At 40.8% G+C, this 23,262-nt stretch overlaps 2 protein-coding genes across 5 annotated transcripts; one reads left to right on the top strand and one right to left on the bottom strand.

Moving 5' to 3' along the window:
• The first annotated feature begins 2,936 nt into the window (after window positions 1-2,936).
• LOC106063500 (uncharacterized) lies at window positions 2,937-6,166 on the top strand. 3 transcript variants are annotated; one of them, XM_056016335.1, is made up of 2 exons: window positions 2,937-3,081; window positions 4,117-6,166. In XM_056016335.1, exon 2 carries the CDS (start codon window positions 4,135-4,137, stop codon window positions 4,741-4,743), a length of 609 nt encoding a protein of 202 aa, XP_055872310.1. In that variant the 5' UTR covers window positions 2,937-3,081; window positions 4,117-4,134; the 3' UTR covers window positions 4,744-6,166. The 3 variants fall into 3 exon arrangements, with proteins under 3 accessions (XP_055872310.1, XP_013077349.2, XP_055872311.1); XM_013221895.2 differs by lacking the exon at window positions 2,937-3,081 and adding an exon at window positions 3,088-3,240; XM_056016336.1 differs by lacking the exon at window positions 2,937-3,081 and adding an exon at window positions 3,527-3,551.
• Window positions 6,167-13,934: 7,768 nt separating this feature from the next.
• On the bottom strand, window positions 13,935-21,376 carry LOC106060633 (uncharacterized). 2 transcript variants are annotated; one of them, XR_008775557.1, is made up of 2 exons: window positions 15,330-21,376; window positions 13,935-14,547 (listed from the first exon to the last, which is right to left on the bottom strand). XR_008775557.1 is itself a non-coding variant. In XM_056015208.1 (2 exons), the coding sequence occupies exon 2, from the start codon at window positions 18,998-19,000 to the stop codon at window positions 16,040-16,042; it is 2,961 nt and encodes a 986-aa protein (XP_055871183.1). In that variant the 5' UTR covers window positions 19,001-19,934; window positions 20,717-21,376; the 3' UTR covers window positions 13,935-16,039. The 2 variants fall into 2 exon arrangements, 1 of the variants encoding a protein (XP_055871183.1); XM_056015208.1 differs by having other exon boundaries at window positions 13,935-19,934; window positions 20,717-21,376.
• Between the last annotated feature and the right edge of the window lie 1,886 nt (window positions 21,377-23,262).

The following is a 23,262-nucleotide window of genomic DNA, read 5'->3' as shown; positions in this document are numbered from 1 at the left end:
AAACGGAGATGCTTCCTACAGTATTGAGATGTATGGTTATAAATGTAGAGTTACAAGCATCAGATATTCTTATACCAAAAAGGGAAATACACCATACAGTAGCCTATCGCAGTGTTTGTTGTAAAGTGGAGTTATACTACTTAGATAACCTTTTTTTTTTAAAGATGTTAAATGCAGTGTTGCTTGTTTTTGTTTCTTTACACTAATTATTATTTCTCATGACTGAGACTTTTCCATTTTTTTTTATTTTATTATTAGGAATATATTACTCTATTATTATAGAAGTTGTAATTGTCTTTCTCCCACACCTGTTCTTTGTCTCTCATTTCTACTTTCCTTCAATGTTGCCACTGCAAGCGTTCACTCCCTTTAATTTTAAGAGTCCAATCTATACATTGGTTGGAAGATATAAACTTACAAAAAACTTGCTTTTTTAAAAATAACATAACAATAAAATTGTAAAATGTTAAATAAGCTTATTATAACGTTCTGTTATTCTGTTTCTCCCTCCCTCTCTTTATCTCCTCTCTCTTTTATCTCCTCTCTCTTTTATATCCTCTCTTTTTTATCTCCTCCCTAACACTGTTGATGAATTAAAAATGTAAAATTTAATGGTTTGGCTTATTATACTACTCTATTTCTTTTCTCCATATTCTTTCTCTTTTTCCCTCCCTCTCCCTCTCTCTCTCTCTCTTTTCAAGGATGACAATGTTAAAAGCTGATAGAATTACTATGAGGCCTTGTTCTTTTTTTTTATCTTCTTTTTCTTCTCCATCCTTCCTCTTTTTCTCGCTTTTCTCTCTCTCTCTCTCTCTCTCTCTCTTCCATTGATGAACTATTTTTTTTACCTCTCTCTTCAACTCTATTGCTCATTGATACATTTTGTTGAATATCGTCTGCCCAAAAAAACTATCCAGAATGATGATGTGGGAAGCGTGGTCAAGAGGCTAAGTGCGCTTGAACTTGGCTTGTCTTGGATACCTAGAAGGGGGCTCGAGGTTCGACACCCGACTCGGGCAGAGTTGCGTAAATAGCGCCTAAAGGCAGCACGGAAAACCAACTCCTAGATATCCCCCCCCCCCCCACTGGTCCACAAATGAGATTGGACCAAAGCGCTCTGAGCATGCTATAAGCATGTATATAGAAGCTATAATAATAAATACTCATAAATATTCAACACGCCAAGAGAGACCACGTGACATAAAATCAACATTGACTGTTACTGTTACCTGAAGTTCTTTAGTTGTGGTCGTCTGCTAAGTGTGGCCTCCATTCTGCCGCCATGCAATAACCTGATGTGCCTGCTCAAATCCTAACGTTGTGTAAATATCCATGTAAATATAATTTTATAACAAATGTAAAATGTCTCAATTTATTTGTTGTTTTTACCCACCGGCTACTCCCGGTGTTGTGTTCATGGATTCTGTCTCGACTGATCTCCACTTTTCACGTGCCTCTCAGTAATTCTTTTGCACAATAATGTTGTGAGCTACACAGGGCCGGATTTAAGGGAAGGCAGGCCCGGGGCCTTCAGTGATGTCATGAACTGTGAGGCTTCTCGATCGAGAGGAATAGCTCGCTCTCATTTCTTCATTGGTGAAAAAATATGCATTGCCATTTTCTTTTCTAATTCTACCTTTGACCTATTTCACCTTTGACCTATTCAAAGCTGAGCAGCACTCGTGCACTGTCGATAAAGATTTAATGTGTGTCAACGGAACTGTTCCAAACCAAAAGTACACATTGTGATGTTTTTATGATCATGAAATAAATAAAACATTTTATATTTTTGTAAAACTGAGTTTTAAATTTATTTTCTCCAGTTGGTTATAATTTGTTTTGTTTCGGTACTTGCCTTTAATCCATGTTTTTATTATTTGTGAATTAAAATTAGAACTTGCAATAATTAAAATGAACGCTGTAAAAGAAAATCTGACGTCATTATTATAAATGGCTGCCTGGTCGTGTTGTATTCCTACAGTGCTGAAATGTGCAAAAATAGTGCACGGTTTATTTTAAAAAGAACATACCCATAGACATAAATAAATAAAGACTGGAAGACTAGACTTCATGTAACTTGAAAACATGTATATCTATTGTTGTCGGATTTCCAAATTCTGAAAAGTTGCATGATCTTCAGTCTTAGAGATTAAACAAAACTACACTGCTGTATTATAAAGTCATAGACATAAATAAATATAGACTGGCCGATTAAAGAGTTTTATGAAACGAAAATTTGTGACTTGCAATTTTGTGTACTTTATTATACAGTATTTATGAGCAGTATGAAAGTTAAGTATTCATATCTATTTCAGCCACACACCTATATATATATTGTAAATAAGGAGGCAGTGTAGTTTTGTTTAATCTCTAAGAAAGAAGATCATGCAATTTTTCATAATTCGGAAATCCGAATACAACAGATATACATGTTATCAAGTTACATGAAGTTACTTCCTTCGGCCAGTCTATATTTATTTATGTCTATGAATAAAGTACACAAAATTGCAAGTCACACATTTTCGTTTCCTAAAACTCTTTTTTCGGCCAGTCTATATTTATTTTTGTCTATGAACATACCCTGCGTATTAATACATCCGTATTCTGTGAAATATCTTGTTATTTATAGATTAGCCTGCTTATAAGAGAATCTCCAATGTTATAGTTAAACAAATACAACATCTTAATTTATCTTGCAAGATTTAAGAGACGCGATATTGGGGGGGGGGGGGGGGGGGGAGAGAGAGAGAACAATTGGGTCGGGCTATCATTTATCATACATCCTGCACTGACTGCAGTATGTTTCGTTTTAGGCCTTGGTTCAGATCTGCAGGTCGTGTATTATATAACATAAGACACAACAAGACCTCCCTCCCCCCCCCCCCCACCCCCATTTGTCATAGCCTCTTTTCTTTTGGCGCCATTTTTTTATCTGCCACTGCCATGTAGTAAGTCACTGAGTCTCGTGACTTGTGGCATCTTTCGGTGTTTACCGTATTGATACTGGAGAGGAGGGGGGGGGGCAGGGCGCATCGATTATCACTGACACACAAAGTCTCTGACTGCCTCTGATGCCTTTTTGTAAGTCTGGACTAATACCATGACCCGTTGACTAGATCTAGGGCGAGTGTTGATACGATGTGTGTTGTGTGTAGACTGGCTAGTGTTGATACGATATGTGTTGTGTGTACACTGGCTAGTGTTGATAATTTTTGCTCGTAGTCTTTTGTTGGACCACAGGTAGGCACACAAATAGATTGATCGAGATCATGTTACTTCTTAACATTGATATTTTTTTACTGAGACTCAGAAAACGAGAAATAGATGTGAACCATTTTTTTTTTTACAATTTCTAATTAAGATGGAACATGAAAACTGGAAACACAATTAAAATAAATCTTGCCTTGAAATGATTTGTTGTTAGCCACAGAGTGCAGTTTACATTTTACTTTTGAGTTGCGACGTGAGAGTGATGGAACTTAACGCGAAACAGAGGTTCTCCACTCCTTCAGGCTGGAGGCCGTCCACATTAGTCGACATTAGTCACATATGTGTGTGTGTGTATATATATATATATATATATATATATATATATATATATATATATATATATATATATATATATATATATAATTAATATTTATTACATGCTGACCCTTCATTCTGTCGGAAGACGTTTATTGTACCCTAGAATAGGTTCTTCCTGGAGTTAGTTGAAAAATTTAGACACCCCGCCCTTGCCAGCAAGGGGTCTGGAGGAGGGCTGTGAGCTACGGCGGGCCCAAGCACTATTTCCGGTATTTAAAACCCCCCAAAAATCATATTCTGAGGTATCTACAGTGTATTATCCTGCAATTAAAAAGTGTTAGTTCAAAAACCTAATCTGCTATTCTTACTTACGTAGGATTGAGATCCTCCCGTGCCGTTCGGCAAAGCTGCCTCCACAAAAATCTGTCACTGGCAATGCCTGAAGCCTCTGGTTTAACTTAGCTGGCAAATTATTGATAATTAGATTTTATCTTGCATCAGTTTTGTTAATGTGAGTGGAATAAATGTTAATATCCTTTGGTTTAATTATGCAATTATTTAGTTGAATGCTTCCTGTTCTCTCCCCAGAAACACACTGTTTAAAAAATGCAACGTAAACATGACATTCAAAGGAAGGATTTCTACCAGTCACGTTCCTCTGGCAACAAGAAAGTCTCTGAGAGTTCTAGACCCGAAGAAAGATGGGTCATAGCTAGAAATTCTTTGCTGACTGCCTTCGGCTTGGCCTCAACCTACTACGTCCTCTACTTTATGTATCCGGTTCCGGTGCCACCGCTTTCAACTCCCGCAGACAGGATGGTCTTCACGCTTCGGCTCCAGAGCCTCTCCTGCATTACCTTGATCTGCGGGATCCTCTACGTGGCCTTGACCCGCTTGCACACGACCGCCATTGACCCCATCGAAGGTCACGGAGAGCACCACGTGGCCCTAGGGGTCCGTTACCTGACCAACACCATGGAGCAGCTGTTTGTGAGTATGGTTGGCCAGCTGGTCCTGTCCACTTACCTGACCGAGGCTCAGATGAAGGTTATTCCCATCCTGGTGCTTTTCTTCGTGTTTGGGCGTGTAGCCTTTTTCTTTGGCTACAGAAGGTCATACCTCCATAGGAGCGTTGGCTTCGTGTCAACTTTTATACCCAGCATAATCATGTGGTTAGTCATTATTGGACACATCCTATCAGACTTGATGCCTTAGTTTAATAAGACATTGATTCTGCATTGGGTATACAGCTTTAAAGGAAGACAACTTCTTCAATTATCCATGTCTAAGTGTCACGTAACATAAAGCAGCTGTTACACTAAGTTTATTTTTAGATGTATATTTTGCAGCGCAAGGTCATGGTTGTATGTTGTTGACAAGTTTATTTAAAAAGTTGAAGTTTTTTTCCATAAGCTTTAAAAATAGCTTGGATGATGCTAGAAAGAGACAAGTGGTAGTATTTAAAGACTTGCAGATTCAGTTTAGCTAAAGATCGAGAATAGAGTAAATGAATTTAAATTGAATTGTATTGTTCATTTGCGAATTGTGTATATTATTAAAGTGATTCCTAGTTCCAGAATAAATATTTATTTAAAGAAGATTTCAGTTTTGAAGTTATACTTTAAAGTAGCCTCTCCGGAATCATGATAGTGTTTGAGGATTCTTAAAACATGTAATATACTGGTTTATACAAAATTAGACTATGAAACAAAAAAAAAACATTGTCTAATCAACACAATCTCATCGTAACATCAACAAAGACACCGTGACCATCAGTCTCAAAAGTGTCTTGTCATCTGGCACTTAACCCTTAAAGTGCTGAGCTGTTTTTACAATGAATGCATACAAAATGAAATTACAATTTTGATGTTTGGGGGGCTAAACTATCGCGTGCATCTTAAGGGTTAAACAAAGCGTTACAATCTGAATCAATACGTCACGGATAGCGATGTGTGTGTACGTGTAGTCTAAGTTTACTGAATACGTTTGTTGGGATGGGTAAGGGTGACTGGCAGTGTGTTAAAGATTACATAGTGTGTAGAAAGTGTGTAATGTCAGACATAGGAAATAAAGAAAATAAAGTGGGAATGAGTGTGTTGAACATTTACACTAAGAGTTCATGAGTTTTCCCACCAAAGTCTCAGACTTAGACTTGGATTGAAATAACACTTTGATACCCGTAAGAAGAGATTATCTGAAGACACCGCAGTTTATAAGAAGAATAACTCGGTGAATAGTTTTTTTGGTCGATTTCATAGAGCTACAGCCGAACTCGTGGACGACGGTCAGTGGCGTAGCAAGGGATATGGGAGCCCTGTGGGGGGCTTGGCCTCTTAGGGGCCCCTGCATTTTGACATTCGACATCATGACATAAGATAACTTACTTAATAAATATGTAAGTCTAATGTGTGGGGTTCGGACACTCCAACGTTTGGCCCCCCCCCCTCTCAAGTGGGAGCCAGTGGGATTTTTAAATTCGGACCCCGACCCTAGCTACACCACTGACGATAGTGGTGAAAAAAAAAACAGTCTAGATGATTATAATACTAGATTTAGATAAGCTGTACTAATATATTTAATTTTTTTGTTTTTAGATCTACTCTAATATAATAAAATGCATAAATTATGTTCACTCCCATTTTATGTTTACTGTTTTTTTTTGTTTGTTTTTTTATGTGGACATTCAGGAACTGACTTAATCGATATCATTAAGGTTACCCCACTGGAACGCAGGTGTATCTGAGTCATACGCATCACATGCAAACAAACGCTGCTGGAGTCTGTGCATTGTCCAAAATAGTTTACCTTAACTTCTGGTCTTTTGCTTACCTGTGTGCGGTCATAAAGAAGGTTCACATTGCAGGTACATCCTGTCAGGGGAAGCGACTGGGTGCCCCAAAGTATCGTCATGATTTCTTTGGTTGTTCCCCCATTTAGTCAATTTCTTACCGAACTCGTCCTAGTTGGGATGTGCACTCTAAAAGTGAATCGCAGTAATCTTCTCTTTGTTTACATACACTTTGATTGTTAAGAAAAAAATGTACGTTTCTAATGCAATAAAATACAGGGGAAAAGAAGATAAAGCAATATGAATAAATATTGTTATAACCCTAGTGGTGGACTGAAAGGGTTAATGTGTGTGCGGCCTACTGACACACATGATTCAGGCCAATCACACAGGTCAAGGGCTGTTGAACAAGGGACATTACTACTGATGCACGCAATATGACCAATGTTATGGTCATGTGACCAGAAAGCCTTTACAGACGAGAGACAGAGTGTTAGAAAGGACAGTTGAGTCCAGTATAGCAAAGCAGTACGGACTGTGTGGTACCTTTGAGTCTTCGAGAATGTAGCTGTACGAGCTAGAGAGACTTGTAGTGATTAGTTAGGCAGTTCTGTTGTGAAGCAAAGTATTTGAAGTTAGTGTAGCCAATTGTGTTTATTGGCTGTTGTTGATGTATTTGTCATTAAACCGCCACATTGTTTATTGAAGCTCTTGTTAAAATGTTTGTTTGTAAAATGTTTTACATGTTTCGGATGTTCCTTCAGAGTTGAAGATAATTACTTCCTAGTCCAAACCTCCCGCAGGACGACGGGGGATGGGAGCGGGCAGGGTTTGAACCCGGGACCATCGATAAATCTGAACGATAGTCCAGCGTGTCAAGTTCTTGTATTCGATGTGCTGTTGTGTTTAGCAGTGTTTACAGAAGGCCTGATTGAGAAGAACGTAACAATATGTTGGCGATATAATTGAAAAAAAAAATAAAAAAAAAAAAAAATAAAAAGAGGAAGATTGAAAGAAAATTTACAAATAAATGGACAAAATAAAACACTGCCAACTACGAGATACAAAAAAAAAAAAAGACCAATGTTAACAACTAAATAACAAATAAATATTTTGTATAACTAGCGAAAGAGATAAGAGCAAGTAAAAACAGTAACATACTCCTTTCAGACCCTGCGATCTATACGATCTATAGAGCAGATGATGTTAAGGTCAACCTTTTTTTTTGGTTAACGTTTCACGAGCAGGGTGTCATGTGGCTATCACAACGACCAACCGCCTTTACTTCCCCATCAAAAGTCAATTGCCCATTAGAGTTGGGTGCGCCCTAAAAAAAAAAAATCCCGAAATTTTAAATCCCAGTGTTCACTGAGATTCGACCCCAGGACCCCAGGTTCGGAAGCCAAGCGCTTAACCGCGCCCCCGAAAGAGATTAGAAGTTTGCCGAAAAGTGCGCAAAATGTATTATATGGTTATAAAAAGTCTTCGCCTATCAATACTTTCAATTCTGTACACCAGATACACCAGAAGTATAAATATTTTTTTATGAGGCGTATTTTTTTTAATAAAAAAAGCAAATACATGAAATAAAAAACTGAAACTGAATTAAGTTCGAAACAAAAATTTCACTTGTGTAGTCACTCGTGAAATCGCTGAAGTTCTGTGATCCTACAAACAGGTCGATATATTATGTTCCACTTTTTATCAGTTGACCTAGATTTATATCTTTACTTTTGCTATTGTCATTGTAGATGCCGTTCACATTTAGAAACATAATAGCGCATTCAGCAGTGCAAATCAAGTGGTAAATAGGAAGGTTTGGATAAAGGTAAGAATAGCACTTCATTTTCATCCTTAACTATACAAAACGTTTATGTGTATGATATCTATACAAAGCCAAACTTTATATTAGGTCTATAACTCAGATTTGGACCAAATGCTGCTCAGACTGGACTTAACGTAGAGGTTATGAGGTCAGCAGTGTGTTGTGTTGTCATGGCATGTGTGTTTGTGTGGGTCTACTAGTGTCTGGTGTAGCTGTGAGTAGGATCGACACAAATGATTGTATTACAAGAAGGGAACGGAAGCGGAAATGGATTTGACGAAAACAGAATCAAAGTGACATAATCGACTATCGAGAGCAGTAGTTTAACAAGTGAATTAAATATATATTTTTAAAATCAATTTCAATCCAATGTCATCCTATAATTTAAAATTGTGCATTCATTTAGTTTTGCACTGAGGTTGAAAGCTGCAAATATTTGTTAGTACAAGTCAAGTTTATTTAGTAAACAATAGAGTTTTAGAGCAACCTGGTCGTGCGATATGCATTCTGGACATTCGTTCGGTTGTCTCGATGCCCGCTGCCCTCCCCCGTCGCCAATGTCAGGTTGGCTGCCTGGTCGTGCGCTGGACTCGTTCGGACTTCTTGATGCTTCCGGGTTCATCCCCTGCCCGCTGCCCTCCCCTGTAGTCCCTGACCCTGTCGTCCTGCGCTAAGTCTAGACTAGGAAGTAGATTATCTTCAACTCTGATGGAGCATCCGAAGCATGTCAAACATTTTACAAAGAAACGTTATTCAGTCATGTGTGAACGCTCAGTAGCACACCTAGGAGGGTAAGTTGGATTATCTGTCTAGAGCCAATAAGAGCCTACAAGAGCGCATATCAACATACATACTGAAGTTTAATGTTAATGTAAAAAAAATTAAAAAATTTCAAGTCTTTCTTTATGAAATGTGAAAGTGTGGCCTAGTGGAATAAATCTCTTGGCTACTTATAAAGGGTTCGAATCCCGACTCGAAATGGGCTGGGTTTGCTGAGCGCCTAAAGACAGCACAGAAACCTTGTACCTACCCCTCCCTCCACGGGTCTACAAGAGAGATGAGGGGGGGGGCAGAGCGGACTGAGCATGCTGTAGCATTAACTCTTTCTCTCCGTAATTATTTTCCACGTTCCGATGGAATTCTTCCTTTCCTCATTAGTATTTGTCTACCCTGTTATGATTAAGCTTGAATAACTTTCTTGTTTGCCATCAGAAAGTGTTTTATTTGGGATAGAATTAAGGGGGAATGCAGGCTCTTTTTATGTAACACATGGTAAAGTTTATACAATCAAACTTTAATTTAACGAGGTCAAATCAACGATGGTATCGTCCATTAGGAGAGAAAGAGTTAAAGATACGTTGTACAAAAAAAAACCTATACAGTCAAGCAGAGGCTCTCTTAGTAATCACTCTAAGCAGTGTCAAACCCGAGCCACGAATATTGGTACGGTTGGTTGAGGGTGATAAAAGATTTTCATTATCACGAACCCCCCTTAAGAAGCATGGCCTTTGGCAGTTGACTCTCTCGCCACCCTTTAAGTGCTGTTAGGCCGCCTCTGATTCAAGCAACTCGATTTTTGTTTTTTTACTTTATCACATGAGCACATTTACCACAAACTGAGAACCTCCCGTGTAATAAACTCGTTTCAATGTGTCAGGCCATCTGTCATGCCATCACTTAATTTGTCATTGGCTGCTCACCAGCATCACGAGATTCTCGTTTCCCACGAGATTTACCGCTCAAAGTACTCACCTCGTTTGTTCGTCTGCAAGTGTTTTTTTTTTATGCGACAAGAGTTGTCGGAACTTGCAGGGTAACACAGGAACCAAACTATCTGTCGTCTGAATTAAAGCTGACAGCTACTTACATTTTTCAATATTATTAGAACAACAACTAAACAATATCAGAGAAATACAAACATACTTTATTAACAGTGTTAGATATAGGAACTGATACGTATTGTTGTAACTCTCTAAGGCAGGCACTCAACGAAAGACAGGTCGACAAGAGTAAACGATGTATTTATTTATGATAAATGCAAATGAAGCATCGACAAATGGTACGGGTAATAGTAACTAGTTAGACTTGGACTTTTGCTATAAAGTCACAGGGATTAATAGGTCTAAGTTCTAAGAGTCCTACTTTATACCAGAACACAGAACAGACCACCGACACACTTCCCAGTGTCGCTCCAGGTCTCCCAAACAGTTTCCTAGTATCACACAGGACAGCACTCAGCACCAGACTGTTCAGACTCCCATGACTTCTAGCCGGCTTCCCAACAGTCCTTCTTGTTTACGTTCACTAGTGCGCTGGTGCGCACCTCAAGCACTGGTGCAAGGTTGGGTTACAACAGTTTATAATAATTAAAAGTTGATTCTCTATTAACTACGAGATATTTAGTTCACAAAGTGCACTATGAAGGAAATATAATCACATATTCGAGGCGATGTCACTTTAATAGTAGTTTTATATTAATTAATTTACTAATTTGTGTGACTGGTTAAATTGAAAGCCTAGTTTTTAAAGTTCACCTTTGGGTTGTACAAATGTCTAGCAACTCTTATTGATAAATGACAACAATAACATACGACAGAGACACACGATGTAAATGTGTCTAGCAACCCTTATTGATAAATGACAACAATAACATATGACAGAGACACACGATGTAAATGTGTCTAGCCACCCTTATTGATAAATGACAACAATAACATATGACAGAGACACACGATGTAAATGTGTCTAGCAACCCTTATTGATAAATGACAACAATAACATATGACAGAGACACACGATGTAAATGTGTCTAGCAACTCTTATTGATAAATGACAACAATAACATATGACAGAGACACACGATGTAAATGTGTCTAGCAACCCTGATTGATAAATGACAACAATAACATATGAGTACGGTGACACACGATGTAAATGTGTCTAGCAACCCTTATTGATAAATGACAACAATAACATATGACAGAGACACACGATGTAAATGTGTCTAGCAACCCTTATTGATAAATGACAACAATAACATATGACAGAGACACACGATGTAAATGTGTCTAGCAACCCTGATTGATAAATGACAACAATAACATATGACAGAGACACACGATGTAAATGTGTCTAGCAACTCTTATTGATAAATGACAACAATAGCGCATGACAGAGACACACGATGTAAATGTGTCTAGCAACTCTTATTGATAAATGACAACAATAACATATGACAGAGACACACGATGTAAATGTGTCTAGCAACCCTTATTGATAAATGACAACAATAACATATGACAGAGACACACGATGTAAATGTGTCTAGCAACTCTTATTGATAAATGACAACAATAGCGCATGACAGAGACACACGATGTCAGAGCTGTGGAAGAACGAGGGTAGCCGTACTTACTGGCACGTCTACAAGCTGGTGTATATTGCATCGATTCCGTTACAGGGCGTATCGTATCCAATCTTCACTCGCTTCTAACGTGGCTTATCGGGATAGTGACTTGCTTCATTTCTGCATGTTTGATTTAATGAAAGCTGTTGATCAGAGCTTTGATTTCAAATCAGGGGCAAAAAAATAAAAACACAAAACGCGCACAAATTGAGATATACGACTCCATTGGTACAAAATACAGGGGCGTAGTTTACTTATTTATTGTTTCATTCTGGGAGGGTTTACGTTGTATATTGATTAAAAAGAAATCGCCCAGAACTAGCAGCTCCTTCCTATATCTAAGTCCAGATATTTCAGAACTTTGTACAATTTAAAAACTGGTTTTAATTACTTTTAATCATCCGCCCCTCCCCCTTCCCTTTCCTTGATCACGCCAATGAACGCGGACTAAAAGGAAAAGCCAACACTCAGCTGTAAGTAGGGCTTCACGTTTAGCTCGGTCAGCTTTAAAACAACAACAACAACAAAACGAATGATTCAATGTTTGGGTTGAGGTTCGAAAAAAAAAAAAAGGTGGGGGGTGGGGGCCGAAAGTGAAGAGGGCGCAGTGACATCACCACAAGTCACCGGGAGAGGTCGCGTTGTAACAGCTGGTGTGATGGCCTCAACAGATTGTGGAGTTAGAAGTACGATGATAGGCCTGAACTTGTGAAACGGTTTGTGCATATGTCAAGAAAATGAAAGAGAAATAAAGAATTGAGAAAAGAGAATGAAAAGAAAACTCCCATCAATTCTTCGTGAAACTCCGTGAAACTATGCAAGAGTTTCTCTCAGTGGTCAGGAATGTAACAGAGTCTTTTCGCTTCTGCCTTTGACTCATTCTGAGTTTGGGTCACACGCCATCTTCTCGAGCTGTTGTCACTCCCACGCGCCCCAGGTCTGAAGCAGCCGAGGACTTTTTTTCAGATCTTATGTTCCAAATTCTTTTAGGAAGGAGAAAATCTCTACGTGGAACTGCACGATGGACAGAGAGAGAGAAAGAGAGTGAGAGAGAGAGAGAGAGAGAGAAGGATCGAGAAAGAGAAAAGAGAAAGAGTGAGTGAGAGAGAGAGAGAGAGAGAGAGAGAAGGATCGAGAAAGAGAAAAGAGAAAGATTGAGAGAGAGAGAGAGAGAGAGAGAGAACTGCACGATGGACAGAGAGAGAAAGAGAGTGAGAGAGAGAGAGAGAGAGAGAGAGAAGGATCGAGAAAGAGAAAAGAGAAAGAGAGAGAGAAGGATCGAGAAAGAGAGAAAAGAGAAAGAGTGAGAGAGAGAGAGAGAGAAAGAGACGGTTATAGAGAAAAAGATAGAAAGTGAGATAGAGGACGAGAGGTAAAGGAGAGAAAGAACGTGAGAGAAAGAGGGCAATAAAGAAAAAGAGAGAGAGAAAAAAAGAGAGAGTGATAAAGAGAGAGAGAGAGAGAGTGATAAAGAAAGAGAGGGATAGAGAAAGAGATAAATAAAGAGATCAGAAAAGAGAAAGAAAGAGGGAGAGAGAGAGAGAGGGGGGAGAAAAAGAGAATTTAAAAATTCTTCGTTTGAAACTCTTTTATCAATGATGATACAAATCTTGTGAACTAACAGCAGAGTTGTCACAGCTGATGACCCCCCCCCACACACACACACACTCACATCCTTTTAAAGCTCATCCAGTGTTCCTATTGATACCATGTAAGTATTGAAAACAATCTATGACTGATTGGGTGTGGGTGACTGTGCTCTGATGAGTCATGGCAAACAACGCACGTTCGGTATCACTCGATAGATTCCGTTGGGCTGACAAAAACACAAAACAGACAATGTGTAGATCTAGAAGATCCATACTTCACACTGTTTCTCAGCCTGTTTGATACCAAATCCACGCTGAGTACTTCTCTGCACCCCTTATTGACACATGAAGACAAGCATTTTAATATATGATTAACTATCATCTGTCACTGGGATTATTTGATATTGCGGACGTGGCCGCCGTTCTATTCCTACAGGTATTGTAACTATTAAGGAAATAGTCAATTGTTTTTATTCTGGTGTTATTGCATTTGAATATTTTCTTCTCAATAACTGTTAAGGGAAGCGTGGTCAAATGGCTACGCTTGAACATGGCTTGTCTTGGCTACCTATGAAGGGGGCTGTGTTAACTGAGCGCCTAAAAGCAGCCTTCTCCCAGATACCCCCTCCACCCAATGGTCCACAAATGAGATTGGACCATAGTGCTATGGCTATGAGCATGGTATAACCATGAAAGTAGCCCTACATAACAACTACAATTTATTTATTATTAGCGCCCCCGAAAGGGGGAAAAACGCTATTAGTTTTGTATGGAATGTCTGTCCGTCCATCCGTGTGGTGGAATAAGTCCGCCGATCGGTCCGTTTGCACTTCCCGATGGGGACGATGGCCTGCGACTTCTAGGGGTAAAGTCTTAGAGCCACAACGTGGTAAATATTTTGTTGGTATTATATAGGCACATAGACAGGCACAAGCAAAACGTAAAGCTTAATGATTTCGTAAAAGAACAAATATTTAATAAAGATTAATTGAGAGGAAACACAATCAGTGAGTGAGGGGGGGGGATGTACAGGAAGATTTATGATAACGTTTAAGATAATATCATCACTGGGATATTGCTCATAAAGATTCGTGTATGGTTTGCTTATTCGGCTGTCTCTCACTTATCTGCTATGCAAGGTTCTCCTTCGGGGTGGGGTAAGTTGAAGCTCCGTTGTGTTTTAGCCAGTTGTTGGTGCCCTGCAGGTAGGCAGGCGCTAGTGTGAGGAATATGAGGATGCCACGCGGTGGGCTTACTCCTGTGGTAGTTGCAGACCGGTCCTGGGACGTCAGCCTGGAATGCCTTCGGTTCGGGTCGAGGGTGATGAGTGACTCACCCTCAACGGGAATGTGTGGAGAGCTGCTGAGGTCTGCCTTCAGGCAACAAAACACGCCAGCCCTGGTGTAGGAGGCTATGAAATGAGACATGAGAGGAGCCTGAATTATTAAACCATACAGGCTGGTCGGCGAGGGGCGCATCCTTGATAGGAGCGTCTCCCTCAGACTAACTAAGATACATGTTAACAACATTTTACTAGGTCTAGTAACAAATGCTGTACAAATAATACAATAATAATAATACAAATACAAATATAAATGTACAAGGCAGGGGCATAAATGAGGAGGGGAACAGGGGGACCATATTACAGGGTTGTAGCCCCTGTGACCTCATTGACCCACAGGTAAACAAGTCCGCGGTCACTCGTGACCAGAGGACCGTGACAAGAAGAAGGGAGGGGGGGGGGTGCAAAAGGGCACATAACCATGCAGGTCGACAAGCTGAAAATAGTGGGGTAGACACGCGAGACTGATTCTCGGGCCTAAGGATGCATGGTAACAGCACAGTATGTGCATAACCAAAACAAGCATAATCATAATGTATATATATGTGCACATATACAGGTACATATGCACAGGTAAGAAAATGATCTAGACGCGAGTAGGTCCAGATGAATATGGATATGAATAAATAACAAATGCACAAATAAACATTAGGATTAACTAAATTGTAAGGTGGATGTCCACCGTTGGGAATACAGTCAACATTGACAAGTTATTAAGGAGCACATATTCATAGAGATTTACAAATATAATATTTGGAAGCAAACAAGTATTAACATGGTAATGATACATGAACCTAAATGCTACAGGCGAAGACACACTAAATAATAATGATAAAGTTTTTCCAACTCACCCGCTTTGCCTTACACAAGTTCCCAAATGAATCGTTGACTTGAGAGTCTTCTGACTTCTCAGTGATTCTGATCTAGAATGGCATTAACCTGAAACTTTCGTCTCCGGCTTTTATAGGTTCCCGAACGGTATGTTAAGAGTAGTGACGATCCAATGGCCAGCGAGTCTTTTGAGTTTAGAATTGTTAAGTTGGACCAATCTTTTCATTTGGGGCTCATTCACCTGACTTCTTTAACCCGCGACCCGGGGGGGGGGGCGAAGGAGGATGAAAGCGGAACCATGCAACAATTATCAGGCTGGACCATCGCTCGATGGTACAGCGGACGGAAACGATTTGAATAGCCCTGGGCGTTAGGAGTGTCGACTCAAAGGGATGTACGTGGACACCAAATTTTAATGTCCCTGGACTTTACGGTTGCGTGCTTTTGTTTCGGCGTTTGGGGCGTAACTTTCAATGTGTGTTTATGGCCTATAATTTGGGGGTTGGATCTAACATTGGTGTAATAGATTGTTTGTGTTCTACCCTGGTCAGTTTAGTGAAAAAGGGGCTATACAATGCTAACTAGTGGTTAAAGGGGGGGGGGTTAGTTCCGCACTGGTCAGTTCTGTATTGAGAAGGGACGCGTTTCGTCACACACCCCTCCGCCAAAGATAATGCTTTGTAAAGGCATTATTAATTTCGAAATTCTGAACTGACCTGTGAGAGGTTGCCTAGATGATAGAGGGACAAGCGGGGCCCCTACGTAGGAGCGTGCATTCACTGACCACGTCATCAGGTCCAGCGTGAGCTGGGATGCTATGGTGGACATCAAACTCCACCACAGGATCTGGGTTTGATGTATTGGCAGACTCACTTGTGCACCAATCAAGGAAGGCGGGAGTTACTCCCTCTTTGTGACTGCCATTACGGGCAAGAGAGTGGCTAAATAGTAGTAGCCGGGACTGGGTGTTCAGCTTGTTATCATTGTGTTGAAGCTGCGGAAGGCCCTTCGAGAACTTAGGCGTGGTAAGAAATACCTTACGCCGGCTGCAAAAGTGTGGCCACCCTATTCTATCAGACAGATAGCCTAGCAAGAATGTAGTGAGCATAAGTGTTACCACCAGTACTGGTTTGGGAAGCACATGGAGAGTTGAACCATCGTGTGAGGGCCCATGTGATGCTTTAGGGTTTGAACCATAGTGATGTGCAAGAAACATCAACGAGACTACTAGACATAGAAACTTTAGACAGATTTTGTGGTCTTCTTGTTTATTAGCCGAGCTAAGTTGCAAGTTTGATAGTTGGCTGGGCGGCGGGTCGTTTTCACTCAGAATGACCTCAGTGGGGTTAGCGGGTAGCTCATCTATGATGTTTAAGGGCGGATGTGGTTTTAGGCCCTCGGAGTTGAGGAGGGGTGCAGAAATGGGTAAAGTGGGGGACAGAGATACCTTACCAGGCGGCTCGAGGGGGAGACATTGTCTTGTCTCATAGCTGTTTGTACAGGCGCTTCTCGTGACGAGTGGACTGGGGTCGGTTTCGGTGGACCGTGAGTTGAAGGCGGCACCAAGGGGTTTGATGCCTCGCACTATATCAGGTGCAATCATTGTGGCGCTGGATGCGATGTTCATTACGCTGTCGATGCCAGTGTCCTGCGGAAGGACGATGGTGGCAGTGCCAGTGCCCTGTGCATTGATGGGTGCGCTGGCAGAGGGAGTGCTTCGCTCGATGGCGATAGCGTTGAGGTTGGCGACCTGCGTAACAACAGGTGCGCCGCCAGAGTCAGCGTTCTTCGTGATAGAACTGCTGATGGGTTTCTCGGCCGTTACTCCTCGACTCTGTTTAGAGTCCTGAGAGTTGTGTTGGCCAGTTTGCTGGGTTTGAGGGCCGAAGCGCTGGGACTGGGCCGCGTGGCTTCGTGCGCCTCCCTCCCCTGCAAAGTGCTGTGGGAGGCCCGATTTTCGAGCTATTGGGCGCCTATGGATTCTCGATTTACCCCTTTTCACGGGAACGAAAATCTTTGCAGACGATAGATAGCTTCGTGGGGATTCCTTGTATCCTCTGCGGAGAGAGTTAAGGGTTTCCCTTGCGCCATCCTGTGGAGCCTGGGCTCCAGTAATCACAGGGAATGCGCTGATGTGGTCCGTTTCAGGGACCGAGGGGTTATTTGTATTGGGGTTCACCGGAATGACCTCTGAGGTAGTGAACCTTGGGCCTGTAGGAGTTCCCAGGAACACGTATTTATCACCAAGCGTTAGATCAAAGCATGGATTGTCCATGACGGCCGCCTCTATCCTACCGTTGACATATCTAGATCTCACCTTTATTCGGGCGATCGGAAGGGTGAATGGGGGAGAGTTCAAGTCTGCGCCTTGTATGGTGACCCATTTGTTGCTAATGTAGCGGGGCTTTACCAATGATTTCCTGACGATTGCCGAAAAGGAACACCCGGAATCGTATAGACAATTAGAGGATATTCCGTTCACTAATACCTTTTCGACCGTAGGGGGATGGTTACTCGGTGATGAGTTTAGGACGGGAGTTGCTTGTGTTACCACCATCAGTGGTTGGGCTGAGTAAGGGCGGCTTCTATTATGACACTCGCTGGAGTCATGGGTAGGAGAGTTATGGAAGCTACACCATTTCTTTTGCTGCCTCGGCGGGTTGGGAGGAATGGGGTGGCGGGGTGCTTGGTTGTTGGGCTGGCGTGTTTGTTTGTTGTTATTGTTATTGCTGCTACTTGGAGGGTCGGGCTGCTTATCTACCTTCGCTATCGATGGGCTTTGGTCTGACGTTTTAGTTTTCTGCTCCCTGTGGGCTGCTAGAAATCTATCAGAGTAACTGACTATTTCTTGTGGTGTTGTGACACCGCTTTCATCTATGAAGATGCGAAGGTCAGGGGTCATGCATTCGCGGAGCTGTTCTACCAGAATAAGGTCTTTTAGGCCTTCATAATTTTGAGTGAAGGGACTTAAGGATAACCATTTATCTAAGTATTTCTCTAGTCTAGTAAAGAGACTGGAATACATCTCGCGCCTTTCAAGGCGAGAGTTCCTAAATTTCTTGTGGTAGGAGCTGGCGGTCAAGTCGAACTGGACTAGCAGTGCGTTCTTGAGCGCTGAGTAGTCGTTTCGACTAGATGAGGGGAGCTTAGCATACACCTCGTAGGCCTTACCCCGAAGAGCTTGCGACACTCTAAATGGCCATTTGCCAATTGGTAGCTGGTTGTTGGTAGCCACGTTTTGAAACCTTTCTAAGAAAGTCTCTATACTTTCTTTGGTTTCATCGAAAGGTTCTAAGTTGAAGTGAGGGGTTTGACAGTTAGGGGAGTTTTGATCGGCAGCATTTGTTGTGCGCGGTTCGTCGTTAGCTTTTAATTTTTCTAACTCTATCTCCTTCTCTTTCATACGGAACGCGTGAGCTTCCCTTTCCCTCTCTCTATCTAATTTTTCTTTTTCCCTTTCCCTTTCTCTATCTATTTTTTCTTTTTCCCTCTCTCTATCTATTTTTTCTTTTTCCCTCTCTCTATCTATTTTTTCTTTTTCCCTCTCACGATTTTCCCACTCCTCGAACTTAGCCAGGACGAACGTCGGTCGATCATCAGGCCTGATACCTATTTGGTCTGCTAGCTCGTTGAGCTCGCGAATTTTAATAGATTTAGATGATTCGGCTTTTGATCTAGTGCCTTCAGCCATTTTTGTGGGATAGAAGTGATGGGGAAATATGCTCAGAAGCTGAAGCGGGTGAGAGGCTAACTGAATATTTATTTAATTATGTCTTCACCTGTGTTTTTATCTAAATGTGATACAACAATTATATAATTAATATAATATACTATACAGCATTGACATAATCAAACCATACTGAGCAATATGTAGTTCTATGTTATCAATATATATTTATAGGGTCTAGTGGGTGGAAATTTGTGAACGTTCTGCTTATTGCCTTGTGCCTATACTGAATGAGTTAGGGTTTTGTGATCCCGGACTAGGCGTCACAGTTTACCCCCGTTGTGGTGGAATAAGTCCGCCGATCGGTCCGTTTGCACTTCCCGATGGGGACGATGGCCTGCGACTTCTAGGGGTAAAGTCTTAGAGCCACAACGTGGTAAATATTTTGTTGGTATTATATAGGCACATAGACAGGCACAAGCAAAACGTAAAGCTTAATGATTTCGTAAAAGAACAAATATTTAATAAAGATTAATTGAGAGGAAACACAATCAGTGAGTGAGGGGGGGGGATGTACAGGAAGATTTATGATAACGTTTAAGATAATATCATCACTGGGATATTGCTCATAAAGATTCGTGTATGGTTTGCTTATTCGGCTGTCTCTCACTTATCTGCTATGCAAGGTTCTCCTTCGGGGTGGGGTAAGTTGAAGCTCCGTTGTGTTTTAGCCAGTTGTTGGTGCCCTGCAGGTAGGCAGGCGCTAGTGTGAGGAATATGAGGATGCCACGCGGTGGGCTTACTCCTGTGGTAGTTGCAGACCGGTCCTGGGACGTCAGCCTGGAATGCCTTCGGTTCGGGTCGAGGGTGATGAGTGACTCACCCTCAACGGGAATGTGTGGAGAGCTGCTGAGGTCTGCCTTCAGGCAACAAAACACGCCAGCCCTGGTGTAGGAGGCTATGAAATGAGACATGAGAGGAGCCTGAATTATTAAACCATACAGGCTGGTCGGCGAGGGGCGCATCCTTGATAGGAGCGTCTCCCTCAGACTAACTAAGATACATGTTAACAACATTTTACTAGGTCTAGTAACAAATGCTGTACAAATAATACAATAATAATAATACAAATACAAATATAAATGTACAAGGCAGGGGCATAAATGAGGAGGGGAACAGGGGGACCATATTACAGGGTTGTAGCCCCTGTGACCTCATTGACCCACAGGTAAACAAGTCCGCGGTCACTCGTGACCAGAGGACCGTGACAAGAAGAAGGGAGGGGGGGGGGTACAAAAGGGCACATAACCATGCAGGTCGACAAGCTGAAAATAGTGGGGTAGACACGCGAGACTGATTCTCGGGCCTAAGGATGCATGGTAACAGCACAGTATGTGCATAACCAAAACAAGCATAATCATAATGTATATATATGTGCACATATACAGGTACATATGCACAGGTAAGAAAATGATCTAGACGCGAGTAGGTCCAGATGAATATGGATATGAATAAATAACAAATGCACAAATAAACATTAGGATTAACTAAATTGTAAGGTGGATGTCCACCGTTGGGAATACAGTCAACATTGACAAGTTATTAAGGAGCACATATTCATAGAGATTTACAAATATAATATTTGGAAGCAAACAAGTATTAACATGGTAATGATACATGAACCTAAATGCTACAGGCGAAGACACACTAAATAATAATGATAAAGTTTTTCCAACTCACCCGCTTTGCCTTACACAAGTTCCCAAATGAATCGTTGACTTGAGAGTCTTCTGACTTCTCAGTGATTCTGATCTAGAATGGCATTAACCTGAAACTTTCGTCTCCGGCTTTTATAGGTTCCCGAACGGTATGTTAAGAGTAGTGACGATCCAATGGCCAGCGAGTCTTTTGAGTTTAGAATTGTTAAGTTGGACCAATCTTTTCATTTGGGGCTCATTCACCTGACTTCTTTAACCCGCGACCCGGGGGGGGGGGCGAAGGAGGATGAAAGCGGAACCATGCAACAATTATCAGGCTGGACCATCGCTCGATGGTACAGCGGACGGAAACGATTTGAATAGCCCTGGGCGTTAGGAGTGTCGACTCAAAGGGATGTACGTGGACACCAAATTTTAATGTCCCTGGACTTTACGGTTGCGTGCTTTTGTTTCGGCGTTTGGGGCGTAACTTTCAATGTGTGTTTATGGCCTATAATTTGGGGGTTGGATCTAACATTGGTGTAATAGATTGTTTGTGTTCTACCCTGGTCAGTTTAGTGAAAAAGGGGCTATACAATGCTAACTAGTGGTTAAAGGGGGGGGGGTTAGTTCCGCACTGGTCAGTTCTGTATTGAGAAGGGACGCGTTTCGTCACAATCCGTCCGTCCCGATTAGATCTCGTAAACTAGAAAAGATAGTGAAAATCAGACATCATAATATTTTAGACCATTCAAATTTCTATGCAACGGCTACTTTTTTCATTTCTGAAAGCGAAAAATTTAATTTTTAAGATCAACTATGCAAGCAGTTTTTTCATAAAATACACCACTTTTACAACTATTCGCTATTCACTACTTATAGTGACAAACACGGTATGCTCAATAGTAATAGAAATGTTAATTTACCATGTTTTTAACACATATATGCAAATGGTTTTAGATTTTTTGTCAAATATTTTTTTTTTACATTTGTATTTGTAAGTTAAGTAGGTTTTGTCATACTGTCATACTAACTACTACATTTAGACAAAAAATCTATTTAGTATGCATATAAGTTGGACATAATTTAAAACAACAATTAATAAGTAGTTTTTCATATTATCCCGCGAATTGCAGCGCTACACTATGCCTATAGAACACTCACCTAAAGGAATTTTATATATTTTTTTAATGGAAATGTTTTTTTTTCTTTAGGATTTAAATAAGAGATTGACCCTTTACAAAACAGTTAGATTAATTAGATATTCATTATAAGACATCAGTTAGGCCAGGTTCACCTCTAGCTTCACATTCACTTTCACCTATCCTTTGGTCTGCAGGACCGCTGCGGCACCACATAAGATCTGTCAACCTTCTTTCTCCATTCTTCTCTGTCATTTGTCTTTGATAGAATTTAATTCTGATGCTCTTTCTGAAAATATTGAAACCTGCCTTTTTTACCTGTCTGGGTGGACAACTTCGGGGGCCGATTTTGAGTTTGTGTTTCCACACAAACTGTCTTTGTAACCTTGCTATTTTATGGGATGATGTGGTTATCGAAGAATCTCGTGTGGCCATGTGACGTCGTTTATGAATAAAAACTTCTATACATGTATGTTTATGACCTAAACTCCAGTTGGCCCTACTCTCTCCAGCGAGGAATACTCAACCACTCTGTACCTTAATCTATAACCTCATATCTAAATATAGTCTTGACCTTAGGGGTGAGTCGACAATAACACCTCTACACCCCATGACGAGTCTGCTAGTGTAAGCTTCAACTAATTTCTAATATGTTCATATAAATTGTAACTTAAAATACAAAATAGTTTTAACTTAGACACAACAATACGTCTCTTTTATGTTAATGCAACACTTTTTATACCCGTTGTTGTTACATTAATTGACATTGGGGCTAATAAATGTAGCCTATAAAACTTGACCTACATACGCATGAAGTCGTCTGCAAGTTTCTATTGAAATGTAGTTAACAGAGTTACCTTTCTTGTATTTTTTTAAAATTCTTATAAATGGTTGCATCTTTTTTATCTCTCATTTGTTAAGATCCCCCAAAATTATGTGGGCTAAAGGGTAGAGGCTTGTGGTACATTGTGGAGATGGTGGGGGGGGGGGGGTAAAGGGGGGTATGTCGGAGCCAGTATACTCATAAATAATTATTATCTTTTTTTTTTAGTCTTTTCACAGCGGCGTTTCACTTTTTAAATCACCACAATTCAATTCCATTATTTGTTCTTATTACATAATAGGATAGGACTTGGGCTACTTTGTAACTGCATAAAGGTCATAAATCGGAGCCAAAATAAACCACCACAAACACCGCTCTCCTCTTACTGAAGACAGAAATTACCCTCCCCGCTAACGTACTGGTTTTATTTCCTTGAACTCTGACCCCAAGACCCATTTTTGCCAAAGTTTTTTTTTTTTTTTTTTTCGTTCACGAACCATGGCCTGCTTAGCAACCAACGGTGTAAACGCTTATCTGGCAAATGATACGCAACTGTTTTTTTTTTTTTGTTTAGTGATCTAATTCTTGTACTCAGAATACTAACATACTTTCATAATCTGTGCT

Source organism: Biomphalaria glabrata, chromosome 17, assembly GCF_947242115.1.
Source record: "Biomphalaria glabrata chromosome 17, xgBioGlab47.1, whole genome shotgun sequence".
In the NCBI taxonomy this organism is placed as follows: domain Eukaryota; kingdom Metazoa; phylum Mollusca; class Gastropoda; family Planorbidae; genus Biomphalaria; species Biomphalaria glabrata.
This window is presented reverse-complemented; position numbering and strand designations above follow the sequence as displayed.

Excerpts from the sequence above, each read along its gene's own strand:
- LOC106063500 (XM_056016335.1), top strand. The coding sequence starts at position 4,135 with ATGCAACGTAAACATGACATTCAAAGGAAGGATTTCTACCAGTCACGT.
- LOC106060633 (XM_056015208.1), bottom strand. The coding sequence starts at position 19,000 with ATGGCTGAAGGCACTAGATCAAAAGCCGAATCATCTAAATCTATTAAA.